The sequence below is a fragment of the Lepisosteus oculatus genome, chromosome 2, assembly GCF_040954835.1.
Source record: "Lepisosteus oculatus isolate fLepOcu1 chromosome 2, fLepOcu1.hap2, whole genome shotgun sequence".
Lineage (NCBI taxonomy): Eukaryota > Metazoa > Chordata > Actinopteri > Semionotiformes > Lepisosteidae > Lepisosteus > Lepisosteus oculatus.
The window spans coordinates 57,608,901-57,629,451 of record NC_090697.1 but is presented as its reverse complement, the minus strand read 5'-3'; the positions used below and the strand labels follow the sequence as shown (position 1 = coordinate 57,629,451).

The 20,551-nt window shown below is 35.9% G+C and overlaps 1 protein-coding gene across 1 annotated transcript in view; it reads right to left on the bottom strand.

Annotated features, from left to right (window-relative positions):
- The window catches only part of LOC102698389 (exostosin-1-like), a 396,583-nt gene that overhangs the window by 19,418 nt on the left and 356,614 nt on the right, over positions 1–20,551 (bottom strand). Inside the window, exons 9-10 of the mRNA XM_006625674.3 lie at positions 17,380–17,469; positions 10,347–10,507 (exon numbers count right to left, since the gene is read on the bottom strand). Of these exons, the coding sequence (XP_006625737.1) occupies positions 10,347–10,507; positions 17,380–17,469 (251 nt within the window). The remainder of the gene's footprint in view (positions 1–10,346; positions 10,508–17,379; positions 17,470–20,551) is intronic.

Sequence of the window (20,551 nt, the reverse complement as noted above, 5' to 3'; positions counted from 1 at the left end):
ACTCCACTCAAAGCGCTTTACAGGCAATGGGGACTCCCCTCCACCACCACCAATGTGCAGCATCCACCTGGATGATGCGACAGCAGCCATAGTGTGCCAGAATGCTCACCACACATCAGCTATCAGTGAGGAGGAGAGCAGAGTAATGAAGCCAATGGGGATTATAAGGGGGCCATGACAGGTAAGGGCCAATGGGAAATTTGTCCAGGACACCGGGGTTACACCCCTACTCTTTTTGAGAAACACCCTGGGATTTTTAATGACCACAGAGAGTCAAGACCTTGGTGTTACGTCACATCCGAAGAACGGCACCTTTTACAGTATAGTGTCCCCTTCACTATACTGGGGCATCAGGACCCACATGGACCGCAGGGTGAGCACCCCCTGCTGGCCCCATTAACACCTCTTCCAGCAACAACCTTAGTTTTTCCCAGTAGTTCTCCCATCCAGGTACTGACCAGGCTCACATCTGCTTAGCTTCAGTGGGTTGCCAGTTGTGAGTTGCTGGGTGATATGGCTGCTGGCTATAAAAAGTCTCTGCAGTCCGCGGTCCTGAACCCAGATCTTCAGCGATTGCACTTCATACGGCGGATTTGAACCCAGACTCTCACGGACAGCAAACAAGCGAGCTACACAACGAGCCACAGTGCCACAAAAAGCAAACTGTATTGCATACAAGTATAACATTGCTTGATAAGAAAATTTTTCCAGTTTAAGTGTAATGCATTAATGTAATATTATTCAATTAAACATTTAAGGTAGATCGAATCAATACATCTAGTTCTAAATATTGAAAGTGAAGACATAAATACAATATGTTTTCATCTTTACAGAATTTTAATCTACAAAGGTGTGAAATGATTTTTTTCAAATAACTTTTTTTAGGCAAGAAATCACTTATTACTTAAGTATAACTACTGTTTAAATATATGCACCAGTTTTGCTGGTCAAAGTTAACTGCTGTATATCAGGCTGACAAGCCTTTATAGGGGTGAAAAAACTGTGTTTACTATCTTTGATTATATACAGGAAGCACAATGATAGGCCTTTTAGATGTTTCTGGTTTCTGGTTCTCTGGCTGTGTAACTGTATACAGCAGATACTGAAGAAAACAAAAATATAGCATTTTTTCATCCTAAAAGATCTAAAATACATTATATACTGTACACTGTCCAACAAAACAGTTAGGACAACAAACTTATTTTTGCACTTTAGGTACAAAATGGTGTTCATTTTATTTTGGGGGGGTAATTCCATGCATACGTTTGGTCATTTTGGAACAAAAATATACTCTATATTCAATCCAGTGATTTCAGGTGATTATAAATATTCAGACACATACACTCCAAATGTCAGAGTGTAGAAGTCAGCAACCCTTTTAAGTAATCACTTGAGACACTTTGCTAAGCATTTGCTGCAGCCATTTAAGTTCTTGTCTATTCTTCGGGTGTTCTGACCTCAGTCTTTTCATCAGTATGTAAAATAAATGCTCAATTGAATTGAAATCTGGAGCTTGATTTGATCAGTCTTTTCCCCCGAAAACACCTTGCCTGCATTGGTTATATGCTTTGGTACAAATGTATAAATAATTTTCTTCCATATAGAAAACATTTTTTTGTAAAATTATTATTTTTTTCTGCTGCCGTCATTAGTTACATCATCGATAAAGATGACCATGCATGACCAGGCCTTGACATCACTTCCACCATTTGTCACATACTGTATTATGTGATGCTCTTAGGAAAATCTGTGGTTCCTTTCTTTTTCTTTTTCCACACATAACGTTTCCAGTCAGATTTGTCCATTAAACCTTCTCCCTTATACTTTATACTTCTGAGCAAATTCTAATCATACTTCTGAGTTCTTATGCTGATGAAAGGTCTACATCTTGCAAAGTATCCCATTTAACTATTTTGTCTCAGATTTCAACAAATTGTGGATTTTGATACCTTTACCTCTGCCTTTTGTAGCTTGTTGGGGATTTCACTGACAATCATTTCAGTGTGGTCTTTGAAAGGTATTATTATTTTTCTTCTTCTGTATATTCCAAGCGCAAAATCCAAATGCAATTGACTTTGGTATGCCAAATGTCTGTGCTATGCTTTTTTACCTGAATTTTAATTTTATTTTGATTTCAAATCACCTGCTTTTCTTTAATGGAAAGTGGTTTGGTTTTCTTTTTTGACTTTTGAGTACAGACTCCAAACACTGAAGTGAAATCAAAACTGGTTGACAGGAAGTTCACATCTATTTTATGAATGTCTAATTATACAAAAACAAACATCTCACCAAGAGACACTTGTCTGCCAATTGCTCCTTCAAGCAATTTTCTATGTTTAATTTACCTGAAGAGGTTAAAACTGAATTGACTTTATTAAAACAAAATACTTAGGAGTTGTACTTGCTGGTCGTGTTTCTTTTATAAAAAAAATATTTTATTAAAGTTCAGAATGAAAATTTCTGTTTTGAATGTACTTCTGCTCTTCCTTAAATTTCTTTGAGTTCCAGTGAAACAATATTGTTGTTGTAAGATGGTAATCAAAATTGAACACAATATTCTAAATTAGGTCTTTTTAAGTTATTGTATAATTTCAACAGTGTTCCTTGATTTAAATTATTTTTTATTACACATTTTAACATTTTGCTTGCCTTTCTTATCCTTTCCCTATGCTGTCTAGAAGTGAAAGACAGTTTGTCAACATACAGTAAATGCATGAATCATTTTCAGTTTCCTACAGCTCAATGTCTTACACCTTTAATTATACATTACATTAAAATATACATACATATGTCTACATTAAATGATAAATGCTAGCTGTTTGACATGTTCTGAATATTATCTACAGTGTGGTGAAAAAGTACACCCCCCTTAGATTAAATGGTTTAAAATATTTACTTAGTCCCAATAGTACATCAAACTAACATGCGGAAAATTCTATTTTGTCATTTGTAATTATTAATAAATAAGTCAGTATTAAAAAATTCTGTGAAATCTTTGTGTGAACATATAGTATACTGTAAGTGCAGCCCTTGAATCAGTAACATACTGTGCGGTGGCCCTTTAGCTGCAATAACTTGAATTAAATTTTTCCTATAAGAGTTGATCAGCCTCTTACTGACTTCTGGGAGGAATTGTGACCCACACTGCCCCACACTGGCCCACCAGCTCACAGGTGCACACCCTGTTCCAGACAATATAAGTTGATTGCCAAACCCTTGGAGAGAGACCCTCCCCTAACTGGAAATGCTATGAGCTGAGGTGGAAAGATACTCAAAAGGCTGTCAAAGATTGGAGTAATATAGAGGACCAAATAAATGAGCTATTTGGAAGATATATGGTGTAATAACATGCTGTTAAACTTTAGATGAGCGAGAAAGAAAAAATAATGAAGCAACATGGACTTGAAAATAAAGTGCACCTGAATTTGAGGAAGTAAAATTAAGAAATGCCCAACATAAGAAGTTTGGACTGTGAGCAGAAAGTGAACTAAATATGCTTTTTCTTGAAAGATGGCAAATTATTTTTGTTATTGAGCTGAGAACTATAAGAGAGAGATGCTCTACTCATTAGCTAGAATTTTTCTTTATAAAATAGCTACGCCTTTTAGAATATAATCCTTGATTGTGAGTATGTTTTGTCTTGAGACCTGCTTTTAGGATGAACTGTATGAGGACTGCAACCCCAGCCGTCATCATCAACATCACAATGCTAATACATAAAATCTGTTGCAAGTTTACTCAAAACATAAAAAATGTATTTTCTATACTGTTTAAATCCAGTAATGCTTTACTTTATAAAGGAACTAATGAAACAATGATTTCCCCATAGAGCTTTGAAAACACCAGAGAACTTGTGTTTGAACTAACTACATTTCAGCCAAGTTACATGATGGTAATTCTCTGTTTGACATCTTAATGGAAAATTTGTTCTCCATGATTAAAATTTGCCCATAACTCTTACCACTCAATCAACGTGTTCCAGTACAAACCATTTTACACAGCCACATATTATGTTACTGGATTCTGAGTTAACCAAGAAAAACAAAAGGGATTTAACTGCATTGTAAGATATGCTCAAAGCCTTTATTTTTTCCAACTTATCTGAATGTTTCAGGTGACATGAACCAATAACGTATTAAAAGAACTTTTGTGAAACCTGCTATGAAGGCAAGCATAAGTCATGAAAATCCTTTTCCCACAATATTATTAACACAGATATTTTAGGAGCAATCAAAATTTGGATTTATTTTTCTGAAAACATTTTTAATCAATGTGCTCTCCGTAATCTGTCTTCATTTTTGTGATATCCTCCATGGTACAAATGTGACTTTCAGAAATGCAATTTCCTATTTCTTTTTAAATAATAGTGCAATTATGTTAATTCAGCTCAATAATGTGCTAGAAATGGAATGGAAATTTTGAATTTTAACAGGCTCTTTTGTTTGGATAGTAAACTTTACGTTTAACGGTCTTGTTGTATCTTTCATACTATGTTATTAATGCTAAGAACAACATAAATAACATAGTATGAAAGATACAACAAGTCTCTGATTTTATAGATCAAAACAGCAGCAAAATAACTCACCATATTAGTCTGGAACACTAGCAGAGATTCTGCATGGCAGTTATTGACAGATGTACTCTGCTTGATATAGAGTACTGTATATACAAACACATGCTTTGTCCATGCAAACCATAAGCAATTTTCTGAATATAAAAGAAAACCACAGGTTTTGCAAGGGGGGATAAGGTAAGAACAAGTAAACAGTACTTGGAAAATTAAAGTGTACTGTAGGCATAATGATAATGCGAAACAGGAAAAATTCTAGTTACTATCTTTTTTTTATCATAATCAACATAATACTGTACATACCTTAACATTGTAAGTTTTAAAGCTAGACATTTTACCTTATAAAGATCTCAATGTCCACAGAGCTTTTTTTTATTGTTTCCAACATCTTACACTGACAGGCAGCACCTATTACTGAAACAGCAAGCTTTTAAAAGTTAAAGAGTTTTTCTGGCAAAAATTGTTAGTTTCTAATTGTGAACAATCTGTAGATATCCTTAAAGGAATGTCCTACTCTGACAAACTAAAATAATGCAACCTTTCTTAGACTTGTAAGGAAATCAGATTCAAATATTCAAAGTGATTGGAGGTGATACCCTAGCTTCTGAAACTGCTGAATGTGATTAATTAATTACAGATAGATTCTACAGATAGATAGATTAATTAGCTGCTAGCAACCAAATGAGGTACTGTAGATGGGCCTTATGGCCTCCTCTCATTTGCAAACTTTATTATATTTTTATGATCTTAATAGGAGCCTGTAATGATCCCGCTGCTTGTTGGGACTAAAAGCAGATCTTTGAGACATAGAGTTAACCCATGTGCTGGGCAAGAGTCAGATGAAACAACTGTACGCTCAGACAGGGAACTCTACAGGCAGAACACACACAGGGAACGCACAGGCAGCAAGTGTGCTGTGGCTATGAGGAAATGAGGAAACACAGTCCAAGATAAGGGTCGAGCCGGCTGAGGTCAAAGCCGATGATCAGTCTCTTAAAGCTAAAGCACAGTGAAGGCTTCTAGAGAGTAGTCAGGGTCTAGCAAAGTGAGGATTTAGTCCAGGAAGACATGAATAAATCACAAGGGGAGAGTCTAAGCCCAAGTTGTAGGAAAACAAACAGGATCCAAGCCGAGTCAGCAGAGAAGCATAGCAAGCAAAATGGAGATTTTGTAAGAAATCTCAGGGGACAGTTGTAAGAAAAATGGGACATACTGAAATTCTTGAAGGGCTAAGTGACAGAAGCTCTGTCACAGAGCCCCAGGCTCTGTCAGATCTGAGTATTTACATTCTGAAGCACCTGAAATGAGCATGGTCGAAAAATTGTCTTCAGGTGGTCCAGGTCTCTTGTTAATTGGTATCTGTGGCAACCAGTGCTGAGAGACATGTTGGAAGGTGACGTTACTGATGCTGCATCAATGCTAGCTCGTTCTACTGCTAGTCAATGAGAATGAGCACAATAGAATCTAATGTGGGACATGGCTGGCTAATTGGAAAAAAAAGTGTAAACAATAATGAAAAAGTATGTTAATCAACAAACATATACTGTACAGCCAAATCAAAATACTGAAGTTAAGGAGTGTAAATTGCATGGTATAAATGCACACTGCATTTGATGATTCTAACACAGAATGACTACAACTACTTGAGTACAGTTCAAGTGCAATAGAGTGATTTATTTTCCTCATGCCCTACTCTGTCTTGTCCCTAGTTTCCTGTGCTTTGTTTGTCCTTCCGGTGTGTCTTTGTCTGGGGGTATATATTTCCAGGTCACGCTTTCCTCCTTGCTCAGCACTGGGGTTCGGATACCCTGAGACCCGCCTAGCACCAGGTCGCCCCACGTCTGTGGCCTGAGGGCATAGGTTTCTATACAGCATTTCTTGAACAGCTGATCCCAGGCTAACCCCGATCCCGCTGCTACACATAGGGTCTTTTTTTGCTCTCCTGCCATTCCACAGTTCGTCCCTTCCGACATCAATGGCAATGTCGTTGCATACTGCATACAGTATACAGTACACACATAAAAATAACATTCAAAAGGCTGCAGTGAAAAGTAATCTGCAAGGCAAATGGTCACTGGGAAAAATTCAGAAATTTCCCACTTCCAAGGAGGTTGTAAACCACTAATGTAACCAGAAGAACGCTACAAAAGGACATCATACCGAATTTGCAGTTCTACCTTTGTCAAGGCTTATCATTTCAATGCTTGCAAATTAAAATACTTATTCTGCAAATAGAATTAGTGACCATATATTCTGCCTATAATTCTAATTATGTTATAAGTTATCTCTCAAGATTCAGACATACTGTACTGTATTTTTCACATTTTCAGAAAGTTTAAGCTCTAAGTTGAGAAACTTTACAAATCAGGACTTCTGAGTCCTATTTTAATCAATTTTCCTTCAGCAAAGGGAGCTGCACAGATTGGTTGTAAAAAATACAGACTGGGATATTGGATTTATAGTGAATTCACCTCGATTAGAAAACAGAGCAGATTTTCAGTATTCGGATTTACTTTTTTTGAATTTGTTCTTCTTAAAGGTCAACTGGAAATTGAACATAGTAATAAATAAATTATTGTAAGGCAAAGATGCCCTTCTTTTCATGGGGTAAATTATTAATTTTGTTCAAAGACAGGGTTTAAAAGGCTTCACTCTAATGTGTGCTAGCAGCCAACCTTTATCTTTCCAATACCTACTGCATTATCTTTGTAATGAGCTTAGTTGCAATATTTCAAACTTCCTCTGGAATTTTATTGTTCTGACTGTTTGAAGCACAAGACAATCTGCCCTTTTCCAAAAAGTGTGTTAGTTAAAAAAGAAACAATGATGCTCTGACACTTAAACGTTATGGTGTTTCCATGCAATCAAGAAGTTTCAAAGTTAAAGCAAGTTGTGAGCAGAAATAAAGCTGTTAGGAAAACATGGATGTGGATAATCAGGAGAAATGTATTAGCTTAGCTTTCCTAAACTAAGAACACTGGGCAATATTTCTAAAAATAAACCATTCATTTCACACTGTGAAAATCTGACAACTTTTTATAATGGCTTAAAAATCTAGTTTATTACTAATTACCTGATGATGCAGTTAAAGATAAATCTAGGTGATGTGTTCAATCAGTGCAATAATTGCTTACTTCTCCAAGTGATCTGTGTGTTGGTGACAACTGGCATGATAACTGGCATGATACTGTCAACCCAGTTGGGTTCTGTACTATACTGGTGGATGAAGTGGATCCCCTTCTATATGTAAATTGCTGTGGGATCCCTTTGGATGAAAAGTGCTGTATAAATGCAAGCAATTTCAGAAAAGCTAAAAGTTCTGTTTGGTATAGGTGGTATTTCTGTCAGAGAATTTCTGTAGAGAATTCTGTCAGAGAGGGCACTTAACTTTCTGAGATAATTTAAAGTCTTAGAATGTTAGAAGCTCCTACAGTAGCTCCCTTTGGAATCTACCTAGTGTACTGTATTTGCACTGAACAAAATGCTTATATCCATACATGCATTTTCTAACAGGCTTTATCCAATACAGGGGCATGGAGGAGCCAGAGCATATCCCGGCAAGCAATGGGCATGAGACAGGATACACCTTGGATGGGACTCCAGCCCCTTGCAAGACACACACAGACACAAACACTTTCAATTTTCCCAGAAGCCAATTAATCAACCAGTATATCTTTGGACTGTGGGAGGAAACTGGAGTATCTAGAGAAAAGCCATGTAAACACAGGGAGAACACATAAACTTCACACAGATAGCGCCCCAGGAATTGAACCGAGGACCCCAGTGCTGCAAGGGTGCAAACATACAACCAAACATGCATATATTTTCTATATAATTCAAATTTAATTTAATTCAATGCAAGAATATTCCCATCTCTAAACTGGGCTTAAGCCCCTAGAAATGACGGAACAGATTTTCACCAAAGTAATATAGTGATGATATTAAAAGCTTTCAGATGATTTTGTGCAACATCAGAAAGTAATCGGTCCAACGTTACTAGCAGTATAGGTGTGGCAGCAACATCTCATGCTGTTTCACATTTCCCCAAAAGAACCCAGTTTCTGTAATGGTATCATATGTCAAAAAGAGTGATACAGGCAATAGGTCTGGGTATATTGCTGGTCGAGGTAAGATATGGATATTATTTTGAACGTAGTCAGTAATGATTTGTGCACACGAAGCCCAATTATTCTAATCTTAAAAAGAAAGTCCTCCACCATGCCAGACAAAACAAAGGCTGTGAGGTGACCACTGACAGTACCATCGTAGCACCATACAGATGTCAAAAATAAATGACAATCCCACCAGTGATGGGGATAGAAGGCAGGGGACTGATAACATTCTCCCATATGGCATTATACCATAGCATGGCTGACATCTGCCTGCAGTGTTGCAAATTCATTCTAATTTAGGCAAGAATTGTAAGCAATTGGTTGATCTGTCCATCCATCTATCCATCTATTCATCTATTTATATTTATGCTGTCTTAGAAAACAAAAAGATCACTTTGAATAATGAAGACTATATAGTACTGCAAGATGGTGATAACAGTTTAATGTGAACATTTCCCACAGTTCTCTTGGATTTCTTGGTCACCATTATTCTGAAAAGTGTTTCTCATAACAATTTCAAGACCATTTAATCGGTAAAGGAACAGCTATATCACACCGAGGAGTCATCCAGCTGTTTGTAATTGCTTGCCTTGAGAACATATAAGTTAAGCCTAAGTTTTTTCTTAGTTGGTTATGTTTTGAATGCTGTGAAATGGCCAAAGCAATTTAATTTTATACAGTATTTGCCATGATTTATTTCTATCTAGAAAAAGTTAAACCTCAAATGCCCTCTAAGTTCTCTGCTCAAAAGCCAAAGAGACAGATGTGGTAATCTAAAAAAAGTTATCTCATGTACCTGTAGATGTTCAGTGACACACATACAAAAGCTTTCTTCAATTCATTAATTTTAATTTTTTTCTCTCCTACTCTGCCTCTAAATCACTCACAATTACTCTGGCTGGAAATCCCATCTGGGTTGTATTAGACGCTGAAAAACTAAGAGGTTGCCACATTTTGTAGAAAGAACCTGTTCTCTGCTTAACAATACTAAAAGTGCTGTGGTGGTTCATTTTTGTTTTTCATACATATGAGTAAAACCCAAAAGTATTGACTTACTGTATATAGGTTACTAACAATACATATTTACATAACTGGAGAATTTGTTTTCAATTCTCATTACAGAACTTTGCAGTGCTAACAGAATTGCAAGTTATCAATTGTCGAAACTAATAAAGTAAAACATTAATGCTCTAAGGAATTTAAGGCTGCAACTAAAACTCATTTTAACTTTCCCTCAGGGTCATACTGTATATAAAATTGTTTTAAAGGCAAAATAAACCCATGCAGGCGCATATTCACTTATGGTTGTTGCTGATATTTCAGTGTAATATACTTTAATTTTACAATGTATGGTACTGTATGTATTTTGTGCTAGGAGCTGGTGACGTTCACAGAGAAACGTTATGTATTGTTCCTGAAATGAACAGTACTTACAATGGTACACATTGCCTAATGACTATGAGCCCAGCTGACTGAAGAGTCCTGTAGCAGAAACCCAAAAAGATGATAACAAGTCCCACTGTACCATAACATGTGTTTTCAACTGACCTTGCAACAACAATAACATTTCGGTTACTGTTTGGGCACATTTTTCAAGCTATGTTATTGTGATAACCTTATAAAATGATTTTGATACCTTACGAAATATTTTCTTAAATACTTGCCTGTGATAAAAAGCAGCTCCAGTGAGTACCATAGAGTACTCATTTGTCCATTTGGAAGTGTAGCCCCAACGCCCTTTACTGCCATCCCAGTAATGACTACGGGCTGGATAACCCACTATTCGATCTGGGAAGCTGTGCCAGACAAAGAAGGCAAAATCAACCTAAGAGAGAAAGAAGAACAATTGATATTACACATTAAATACACTCTGGGACTTGCATATGTCAATTCCAATTGCTTAATTAAGCATACATATGGATATTCCTTGGTGAGCTACATGTAACAGGAAACTTCTGAAATTGTGTCATGTTTCTGTTCATGAAGTGGCTAGAGTTTTGGCTGAAGTCTATTCTGTTGGTTTTTTCTTCATGTCTTCAATCTACACAGCTATAACTTGGGTTTTATAAGTTTTAACAAGCAGTTAATTCACATTTGCCACATCTGATGTCTTAAAAGCATTATTGAAGTGACAGATTAAAATTTTTGTTCCTGTTTGTTTATCTTTCAATCCAATATACTTTGATGACTCCCTGTTGTTTCTGTTGTGCATTGCGAGTATTTTGGAATAATACGTACATGTTCAGATAATGAATGAATGTGAAGCACTCAAACACAAGAAACCATAATTATGAAGTGACTTGTGATTCTGTTATGCCACAAAATACAATTGAAGTGTGTCCAAATGTTGGGAAAATGACCATTTTTAACCTCCGGACAGAATTATTATTTATTTCTAACATCCTTACATGGTTTGAATTGCAAACATTACTGTAGATCATGACTGATTGTTTACTACATCTTTTTTTAAGAATCATTTTAGGCTTATTAGAGCAGTACAGGTACTGTAGGTCTTGAGCACAAAGATATGGTCTAGACAAGTTTCTATCCAATTCTTGGCCATACTTGGCACATTTATTACAGCACAAAATGTGATACACTAGTGACATTTAAATTGATGGTGGACCTCCATGATAAAAAATGATTAGGTTGTGGCATGATTAGTCATGGATGTAAATGGATTTGAAACCATTTCAAATTATTTTAATAATGTATTCACCTCTAGTCATCAATTTAAGACCATCTAATTCTTAATCCTCTAAATTTGTAGCAAAAGCCAACCATTCAGCTCAGTCATGTCATCTTTCCAATCACCACTTTAAAACTGTTACCTTCACAGACTGAGATAAGGAACATAACATTATGAATGAATTGAATGTAAATGGTGGTTGTGCGATTAGTCAGTCTCGCCTTTAGCAACAGGGGTGAGTACAATCCTAAAACCGTTTTAATGATATTTGAAAAAGCACTGAAACCCAAGTGTATATTTTGTACAAATGTGAATAAGTATTAATGTATTACAGTAAGTGCAGATTCTTGATTTTCTTCATTAGCCCAAAACTGAAACATATTTTCCTGAAATAGTTTGTATTGTACGATGTAGAAAAGGAAATAATTCATTTAGAGTTAGAAATGACCCTCGCAATTTAAAAAAAGAAAGGGTATCTTCTTATGTATGCTACCAATAATTAGTTGGATATTGGTCTTGTGCATGACTTATGATGTCATGCCAATAAACGAGACTGTTGGGATTAAGCTACCATAGTATCTTGATTGCATTCCATATCACTTCTGACAGGCTGCAATTTCTCCCATTAATATTATTTCTCAGTTAATTATGTCTGTTAAAATCTCTATTAAGATAAATGACAAATGAGGAAAGCTAAGCTGTAACTGAAGCCTGTAGAAAGCCTTTTCCAAGGACATCTTTGATCAGGTTCAAAACCTTTGTAGGAGATATCTTACTTTTTCAGAGAAAATGTTTCCACAAGCTTTTTTGTCCAAGTATAATGTTTCAGGGTATAGCTATGCAAAAGTTTTGTAGAATTATTAATGTCTTAAAAAGCCGTCAAGATCAAACAGTGCATGGAGTTTTCTTGCAACATCTTTTATCTTTTATAACATGTGTTTAACTAACAAAATAGAAACAAAAGTGCATAGATCTGAATTATAGCTAAGCTTTTTTGAATTTCCTCTATAGAAACAATTTTACACCTAACCTGCTCACAAGACTCATACTTCAGCAATGTCTAATACTTCAGCAATGTCCCCACGTCTTTCTGTGGCTTGGTCATTTCTTTGCTCCCTTCTCCCTCAGGTACAGCACATAACACAGGCTCTGGACTCTTCCTTGATAGCAGAAGTTGATGGCCAACTCGAAGCCTCTGCTAACTGCTTTGACTGTTACCAATACAAATGTCTTTCACCAATGGGGCAGGTGACTCAGAATGGCAGGTCATTCCCCATTGCTGTCTGGGGAATGTGACTCAGGATCTGTTCTGAGGATCCTGCAGATAGCTGAACAGGTCATTTTACTACAGAGAGTAACAACTTTTGCAGCTGAACATTATTGAAGAACATGCTTTTTTAAAGTGCCAGTGTATCTGAATCCTTGAGCAAGGAACTGCTGCTGCCATATGTAATCATGATCGTATATTTTTAAGTATCACCTATAGTTAAAAAAATTTTGAGTATAGGAATGTAGATTGACCTGTAAACTGAGAACCTCATATGAGACTTCAGCTTCCACTTTGCAGGCTACAATGCTAATGCAACACCAGTCCACTTTCCAACATCATTATCACCTACGATCACTTAATAAAAACAACCATAGGTATGTCACAAATATCCACTAAGGGCAGCTGCTATCCATAGAAAAATACACTTTTTCTGGGAGACAACCATGACCTCAGATTTTGAGGTGCAAAAAATGGAAAAAAAAAAACTAGAAAAAAACTAGCCTAAAATTGGCTACTGTTCATATGTATAATGAAGCAGCTGTTTCTCTGAGCCTTCTGGGTTATGCTGCATAAGTGTGAGAGAGGAATTAAGTTTTATGCTTTTACACTAGAGTCTGATCTGCTGCAGTTGTGTTGGACCAGACTTGCCAGAAGTTGGCAAATCAGCAAATTAGTTGGTAAGACATGATAGGGTTATGGCAAGATCGATGCTAAAGGTAGAATTACCTTAGGTTTGAAAGGGAGACGCAGGTGTGCTCTTGTGTAGGCTAGAATGGTAAATCATGGTTGTCTCATCTCATATCTCCCCTCATTAATGTTTGCTTTACAGGGGAATCTGGTGGGGCAAGGACAGGTACGGACAAAATTAGGGTTGGGGAGATTGATAACACCATAGATGGTCTGGCCTCAGCCCCAGAATCAGAATTCTCCACAAAATTATGATATTACGTTTACAGCAAATAGGGTTCAGAGACCTTATAACAGGGTGTTTATGTACATAGATCCTCCAACAGCATGCTACCAGTTTAGTGGGACCTGCAACATACCTTAACTGGATCCTGTCCATGAAAATAATGGGTAAGAGTGGAGACATGATACATCCTTAACAGAGTCTAGAGCTTATCTTGAGTGAACTCAACTTAATGGTGTGAATTCTGAAAACAGATTTTTAGTGGTGATGTGTACTATTTTTTTGCCTCTCATGTCCATGGTTCCAACTTGCCACTAAGTGATCAGTTAATGGTTCTGTCCCTTTCTTCACCTGAGTATGCAGAACATACAGCATTAGGTCCGATGATATGGTTATGACCTGAGACATCGACCTTAACATTAAGGTGGGGTGGTACCAGATACACTTATGAGCAGCCTTGAGTTTAAACATGTTATTCATTATGAACAATCCATGAATAGCACATAGTGTAAATCCAATAGCAGCTCACCACTTGGGTTCAAATTACATTCAAATGATGTTTTTCCCCGTTGATCCCCAGGTATCTCTATCTCATTATTTTCCACATTCCCCTAGCCCTCACCTGAGTCCGGAGCTGCGAGATAGCAGCACTAGCTACTTACACCACTGTGCCATCTCACTTTGTACTGTTATAAAAATGGGAGAAGGGTTAAAATTACAAAATTTGAAAAATAATTTATTTAAAATCAGATTCAAATTAGGTGCTGACAACATTTTGCTATGTGAGAAAAATAGTTAATTATACAATTGCTATAATTAGAGAATAACTGGAGATCAAATGTTTTCTTTGTTTCTCCAAAAAAGCATGGTAACAAAGTAATAACCAGGTGGAAATCTTAAAAAATACAAATATTTACAATAACACACAATTTCACCTCATATAACGAAGGCATATTTAGAGATGCCCAGCAACTGAGGCCAATATGCCATAAAAGGAAAAGAGGGAACTTGTGTCTCATCAAACAAAAGATTCCACTCAGGGCTATTTTTTAAAGTCATGGTTTACAAATGGGAACCTCTTTGTTTTTTGTTTAAATAATCCATGAAAAACAAAATGGGAGATTTAATTCAGCTTAGTAATAATAGTAATACCATTCATAGAATAGTACAAATCCAATACTACAAAAATAGAAAATCAATATTTCCACAATTATGAAAAATGTCCCTTACTTAAGGCATAGAGTCAGTCTCTTTAGTTCTCAAATTACGTTCAGATTCTGAGCTCCCTTTCTATGGAGGAGAAAACTCTCATGGCATTAATTGTTTCTCATCTTTGCTTCTTTCCTTATGACTCCCAGTTTCTGTATGCTTTTTTATCCTGCATTGGGGTTTACTTTGTCTTTGTCTCATACCCAATGAATTCTGGCTTAATCATTGAATTGCAATCTGTTTTTTTTTAGTAAAGTTTGTGGATTGAAATGTGGCACTATCACAAAACTTCATGTAGTCAATTTTTTCATGTCTTCATAGTAGTTGTTAGTTATAAGATATGGCATTGGTATTCAGCAATAAAACTGTTGTTACACCTACTGTATGATGTTTAACTCAGAAAGCATACGGCTTTAAAGACAGATAGTCAACCAATGCACATTCTGCAGTATCTGTTTGAAAATGTTCCTACTTTTTTATTTTCTGTTCTACACATGTAACATGATATATGTGAGAGAAGACAGTCTAATTGCCCTCCTGTTCGATTTTAAAAGCAATATGATCAAACAAAAGTACTGTTAAATTATTTTTTATTTTGTCATTTATATTGCTTCCAATGCTTAAAGGGCAATCACTGAAACAGATTATTATGCAGATGGGGAATTTGCAAATATTGTTTTTAGATTTTATGCAGAGTCTACACAGTTTTAAAATAAGATCTTATATGTTTGGTAATCTGTAATCTTGTATAACTATAAAAGGAAGTGGGTCTTTTGGCTTGGCAAGGGTGAAAATTGACTCATTGCCTTTAATAAAATAAAATAAAATAAAATACTTATGAATAATATATATTTCAGGTTTCCTAAAGGATATGTTTAACAATACATAAAGGAATAATATTTTATATAGTAAAACCTTTAGGGATCATAATTTTGGCATGCTTTGGAAACAACAAAAAAGAAATCCAACATCAATTCATATTCCTACTAATATGGAATACCTTAATTAGCACCTTTAACTTTTATTTCACAACTAATAACCTTATTCCCTTGTTCTTAAAACAAACATAATCCATCAATATTTCCAGGAACCTAGTCAATTTGTTTGAATTTAAATATAGTACCTTTAATTAAAAAATATGTGCAGTTTTTCTAGCTGTTCTTCACTTATACAATCACTCCAGAATTTTTTAATTGTAACTTGTCACCCTTAATATCTCTATAAAGATGAAAACTCTGCTGTAGAGTTAATGTTATAAAACCTGTGAAATAACTTGGACTAATATAGGCTTTCATTAACGTCTTGCAATTTTGCCAAATGATGAATGCATATTCTTTTTACAACACATACAGTATAAAGCAAATTAGTGGATACGTTTTGTGTAACAATAAAGTTCCTCTACCAGCAAATTTGTATTGCTCTGAGTACAGGTTCATTTCAGATATTAAGATAGTCATTTTCTTCTGTGTGGATTTAGAATAGGTCTTCTACCCTTCTTGGGCAAATGTTATTGGAAAAAAATTAAGAATTGGAGATATTGCTGCCTTACTTTTTGCAATGGAATGTAAGAATTCCATTCTCTATGGAATCAACTGTAACTAAACCTAACTCTAAATTTATAACTTCCCAACCATTAGAAAAAACATGTTGACATATGGTGAATTAATGTTAATTATCAACATATTCCTCTAGATAATAAAGTTTATTAAAAAGTGTACTTTCAGGATACTGTAAGAGACACCGGTACTCTTTATTTTTTCTTGTTTTACTATAGCTCTCCTCTCCGTTGTCTTTTAGCTCATTAATGCATTACATGACTGCTGGAATTAGGCAGCAAGAAGACATCTAAAATGATACATCATGCAACATTCACTAACACAAAGGTTTTCATTTGTCTGCATTGTGATGCTGCAGGGGGCATAAATAAGAGGACCCAACACACACACCCCAAGGCAAACCATTAAGAGTTTAACGCTGCTCTTTATTAACAGTGTATATTAGGCAAAAAGAAAAGAAACTAAAACACAGCCTATCTACAGTACTTGTTGAGCTCCTGGCTACCACTTCTTCACTATAACCAGGCAGTTATGGTATTGTTCTGGAACCCAAACAGAACACTGTAGCAAACATAAACAACTATGGGGACACACACAGCCATAGTCCCAGATCCGCAAATTAGTCCTTTGTTCAACTCACATTCTTATGTTCCAGGTAAATCATAGTGGTATTTGAATATTACTTACACAGCATTTTCTATTCAGGTGCTTCTCTCACTCCTTCTCCCTCCCTACTTTCACAAAAACAGACCTTTTGCTTCCTCGGCAATCCACTTACAGGCATATAGGCTGGAGTAGCTTCTCCTGCACCAGTAATTGCCAGAACAAACTTTTATACTATATGCACATATAAATAGACTGAATTCTGTATTACCAATATTGTAATGATATAAATCACGTAGTTTTAAAGTTTTTATAAAACTGCATCAGTATTGTGTGCATTTCATTCATGGATTTAAGTAATTTTATTTCTGTAATACACTGTTATGTGAACATACAATAAGTCTTATTAGTGGGAAGGAGGACTATCACAATGGGTAGATGTAAAGAAAGCCTACTGTACCTCATTGGTTGACAAGACAGTATCCTCATCCAGACTAAGGACTGCATCTGTTAGGATAACATCATAGGGAAAAAAGCGACCACTCATAGTCTGTGGAAAAAGAGACATAAAAGGGGAAATGATCACCACCTTCCTTTCAAAATGAGCAATTAGTTCCCAATGATATCACATTCAATTCAGTCAGTTTTAATAATCTCTGAAAAGAAAAACTAATTAAACAGAGTCACAAAAAACTGTTCATAACTTTGACATTCTTTTTAGGACTCTACTGCAATTTGAGAATAAGAGAATTCATTAGAAGTCAAGTTTTATATGTTCCATTGACTACCCAGTGGAAAAAAGTATTAATACTCAGATGTCATGTTTTATACCTTTTGCTTTTGTCAAATATTTTGAAACGGTATCAAAACTGTATCAAACACAAAATATAAATAGGGAAGTCTTCTTTGTATTTCTATTACTGCTATACTGTTTTTGATATTGTTTCAATTTCTTTATTGCATAATATGGGATTAACATAAGTCTTTGTAAGTGTTTGTGTTATTTTATTTCATCCTCCCATCTAACATGGTATTATTTTAGATTTGGAGCATTTAAGAGGTTTACACTTTATAGCTTTAGAAGTAATCTTTTTTACATCCACAGAGCTATTTAACATGTGCATTCAGGGATTTATTAGTAAACACTGATCCATAGTGTTTATATAAAATGTACCTGCTAAGATTGTTCTTACAAAAAGTTTCTTTTTACCATCCATGGCAGCATTAACCCATATTTCATAAAGCTCTTTAACCAACCTTATACTTCCTTACACCACCTTATCTTTAAGTGTATTAAGTGGTCTGTCCTCTTTCTTCAATGTTTTGTTGTTTTGTTTTGGTTCCCTTTTGTGGCAAGCTGCATAGACTTCTTCCTTCTGCTGGTCTTCTCTTGACTCTACTCTCAATTTATGATGCAGCACTAACGGTGCTCACCTCATCTTCACCAGTTATTAAGCATTGGAGTGCTCATTTCTGACTTGCTCTATGGCATCCAGCTTGCTCTCTGTCTTCAATCATCACCAGCCACTAGAGTTTTCAACTTGATTTTACTCTGCAGTTCCTAGTTATCTCCGTCTTCACTAATCATAATTCCCTGTCTCATCAGAAAACACCAGATCTTAGACTGTTTGCCTTAATACTCTACTTCATTCTTTTTCTAGCTGACCTTGTTTGGCCAGGGATGCCTATCTGTAAAAAATGAAAGAGTGTACATATTTTTTACTTAATTTTAATTTTAGTGAAGATCGTCTTTATTTGTTAGAAATAAAACTTGTACTCTGACCAGGAATTGAACACAGGACTTTCTGGCACACAGCATTACCACTGTACCAAAGCAATGCTCTTCTTCATGACTCCTGAAGAAGGCTCCACAGTTGAAACATTGAGTCTCTTTTCTTTTCAGCATGGAGTCTGCCTTTACCTGTTCCTTTGCTGCCTACGCATGCTGACCTACCTAACTACTTGAACTATCTGTAAAAAACACACCCCTGACACAGCAACAGGCAGGGTCAGTCACTCTGCTCTCAGCTGCCTGTTGCTCTGCAGTTCTTAGGGCAAGGTTACTTGGCAAACTCATCCTGTGCCATCTAAACTCCCCTATCCCAGCTGTGAAGAGAAGATACACTGCTACCTTTCCATGTAATACCGTATTCCCTCAGGTGCTCAGCAGGCTACTGTTCCTCAGGCAGCACAATACATGTATATTTGGCAAAAAACAAACTACCCCTCATCCTTCAAGACTAGAACATCATAGCTGGCTTGCTGAGTTCCATTTAGTTCACCCACCTACACCCTCTCTCTCACTCACTCGTTTCTTAATTAGTCCAGATGAGTGGCTAGTTCAACATAGAGCCTATCCTGACAGCTCTTTTCCCTCGTGTGGAACCTTACTCCCTCCAAGAGCAAAACACTTATTCAGAGCAGCTGTCTCCGATTCTGCAACTTGTCTCAATTGGACATCTTGGCTCAAGGCCACACCACTGTCTCGGGTTTCACACCAACATAGTGTCTTTCTCACAAAGCCACCTTTAACCACAGAAGACCATTTGAATAGGACTTCAACTTACCAGGGCTACTAAGTGAATACACATCTTCCAATATAGATAATTAAAATAGTATTTAACAAAAAAAAATCAAATTATTAGTGAGACTGTTTATTTGAAGATTTTCCACGAAAACCTCCCCTCTGTAGCTGAATTCCTTTCATGCATATCAACTATGATTTGTACTGTACTTTTATTTTTCCAAGAGTTTATCCTAGTACTCAATCAGCACGTTTGTATCTTTAAAGTTCTATTTGTTCATAGTATCACTACTACTTATATATTTTAAAATTCACAGTGGAATATCCCAAACTTTAAATTTCAATTGAAGGTTTATATCTCCAGTACTATGGAGAAGATATTTTGCATTTAGGAAACATGATTCTATACTGTAATCTTAAGCAGTGAGTATCAGATAACTTACTTTTACATAATTTACTTTGTAAAATATCAGGGCATGAAGTCAAATGGCAGCCATAATGGAACTCTAATAGAAAGACTTTACAAATTAAGCCAAGTCCAAGTTTGACCTCCAATACTGAGTTAAAGATTTCACCTGCACAGTTATGAAGGTTTTATTTGCTCTAGCAATTAGGAAAGAAATAAAGTTAATTGACTTGAACTGCCATTTGCAATAATAAGACATCAAAGGGCTACTATATTGCTGTTCCCATCTGTCCCATAAACCAAAAGCACTTTGCTTCAAAAGAAGAATATGAGGAACATTTTAAAAGGAAGTTCTGTGCAATCATTAAAGAAATCTCTCTCTGTACACAAGTCAAAGTGTTTAGACATAAAAAGAAAAGGATCCCAGGAAAAAAACAACAACAGTTTTTTTAACTCTTTCCTATTAAATGGAGTACAAAAAAGAGAGTTGGGGGGGATGACAGCAGCCAAGTTTAATTTTACCTCAGTTTCTCTAACGTGTAATCATTCCTTAGATATTTTCCTAAATTAGAAAAAGAACATAAATACAGTAACTTTCATAAGCCTTCTTTGCTTCATATTTGTCTTTTGCACTCCTCCTCCACCCCATCTCCACCTTTGCAGCAGTTCTCGTCTCCTCATCCTACAGCCAGGGGTTTGGCC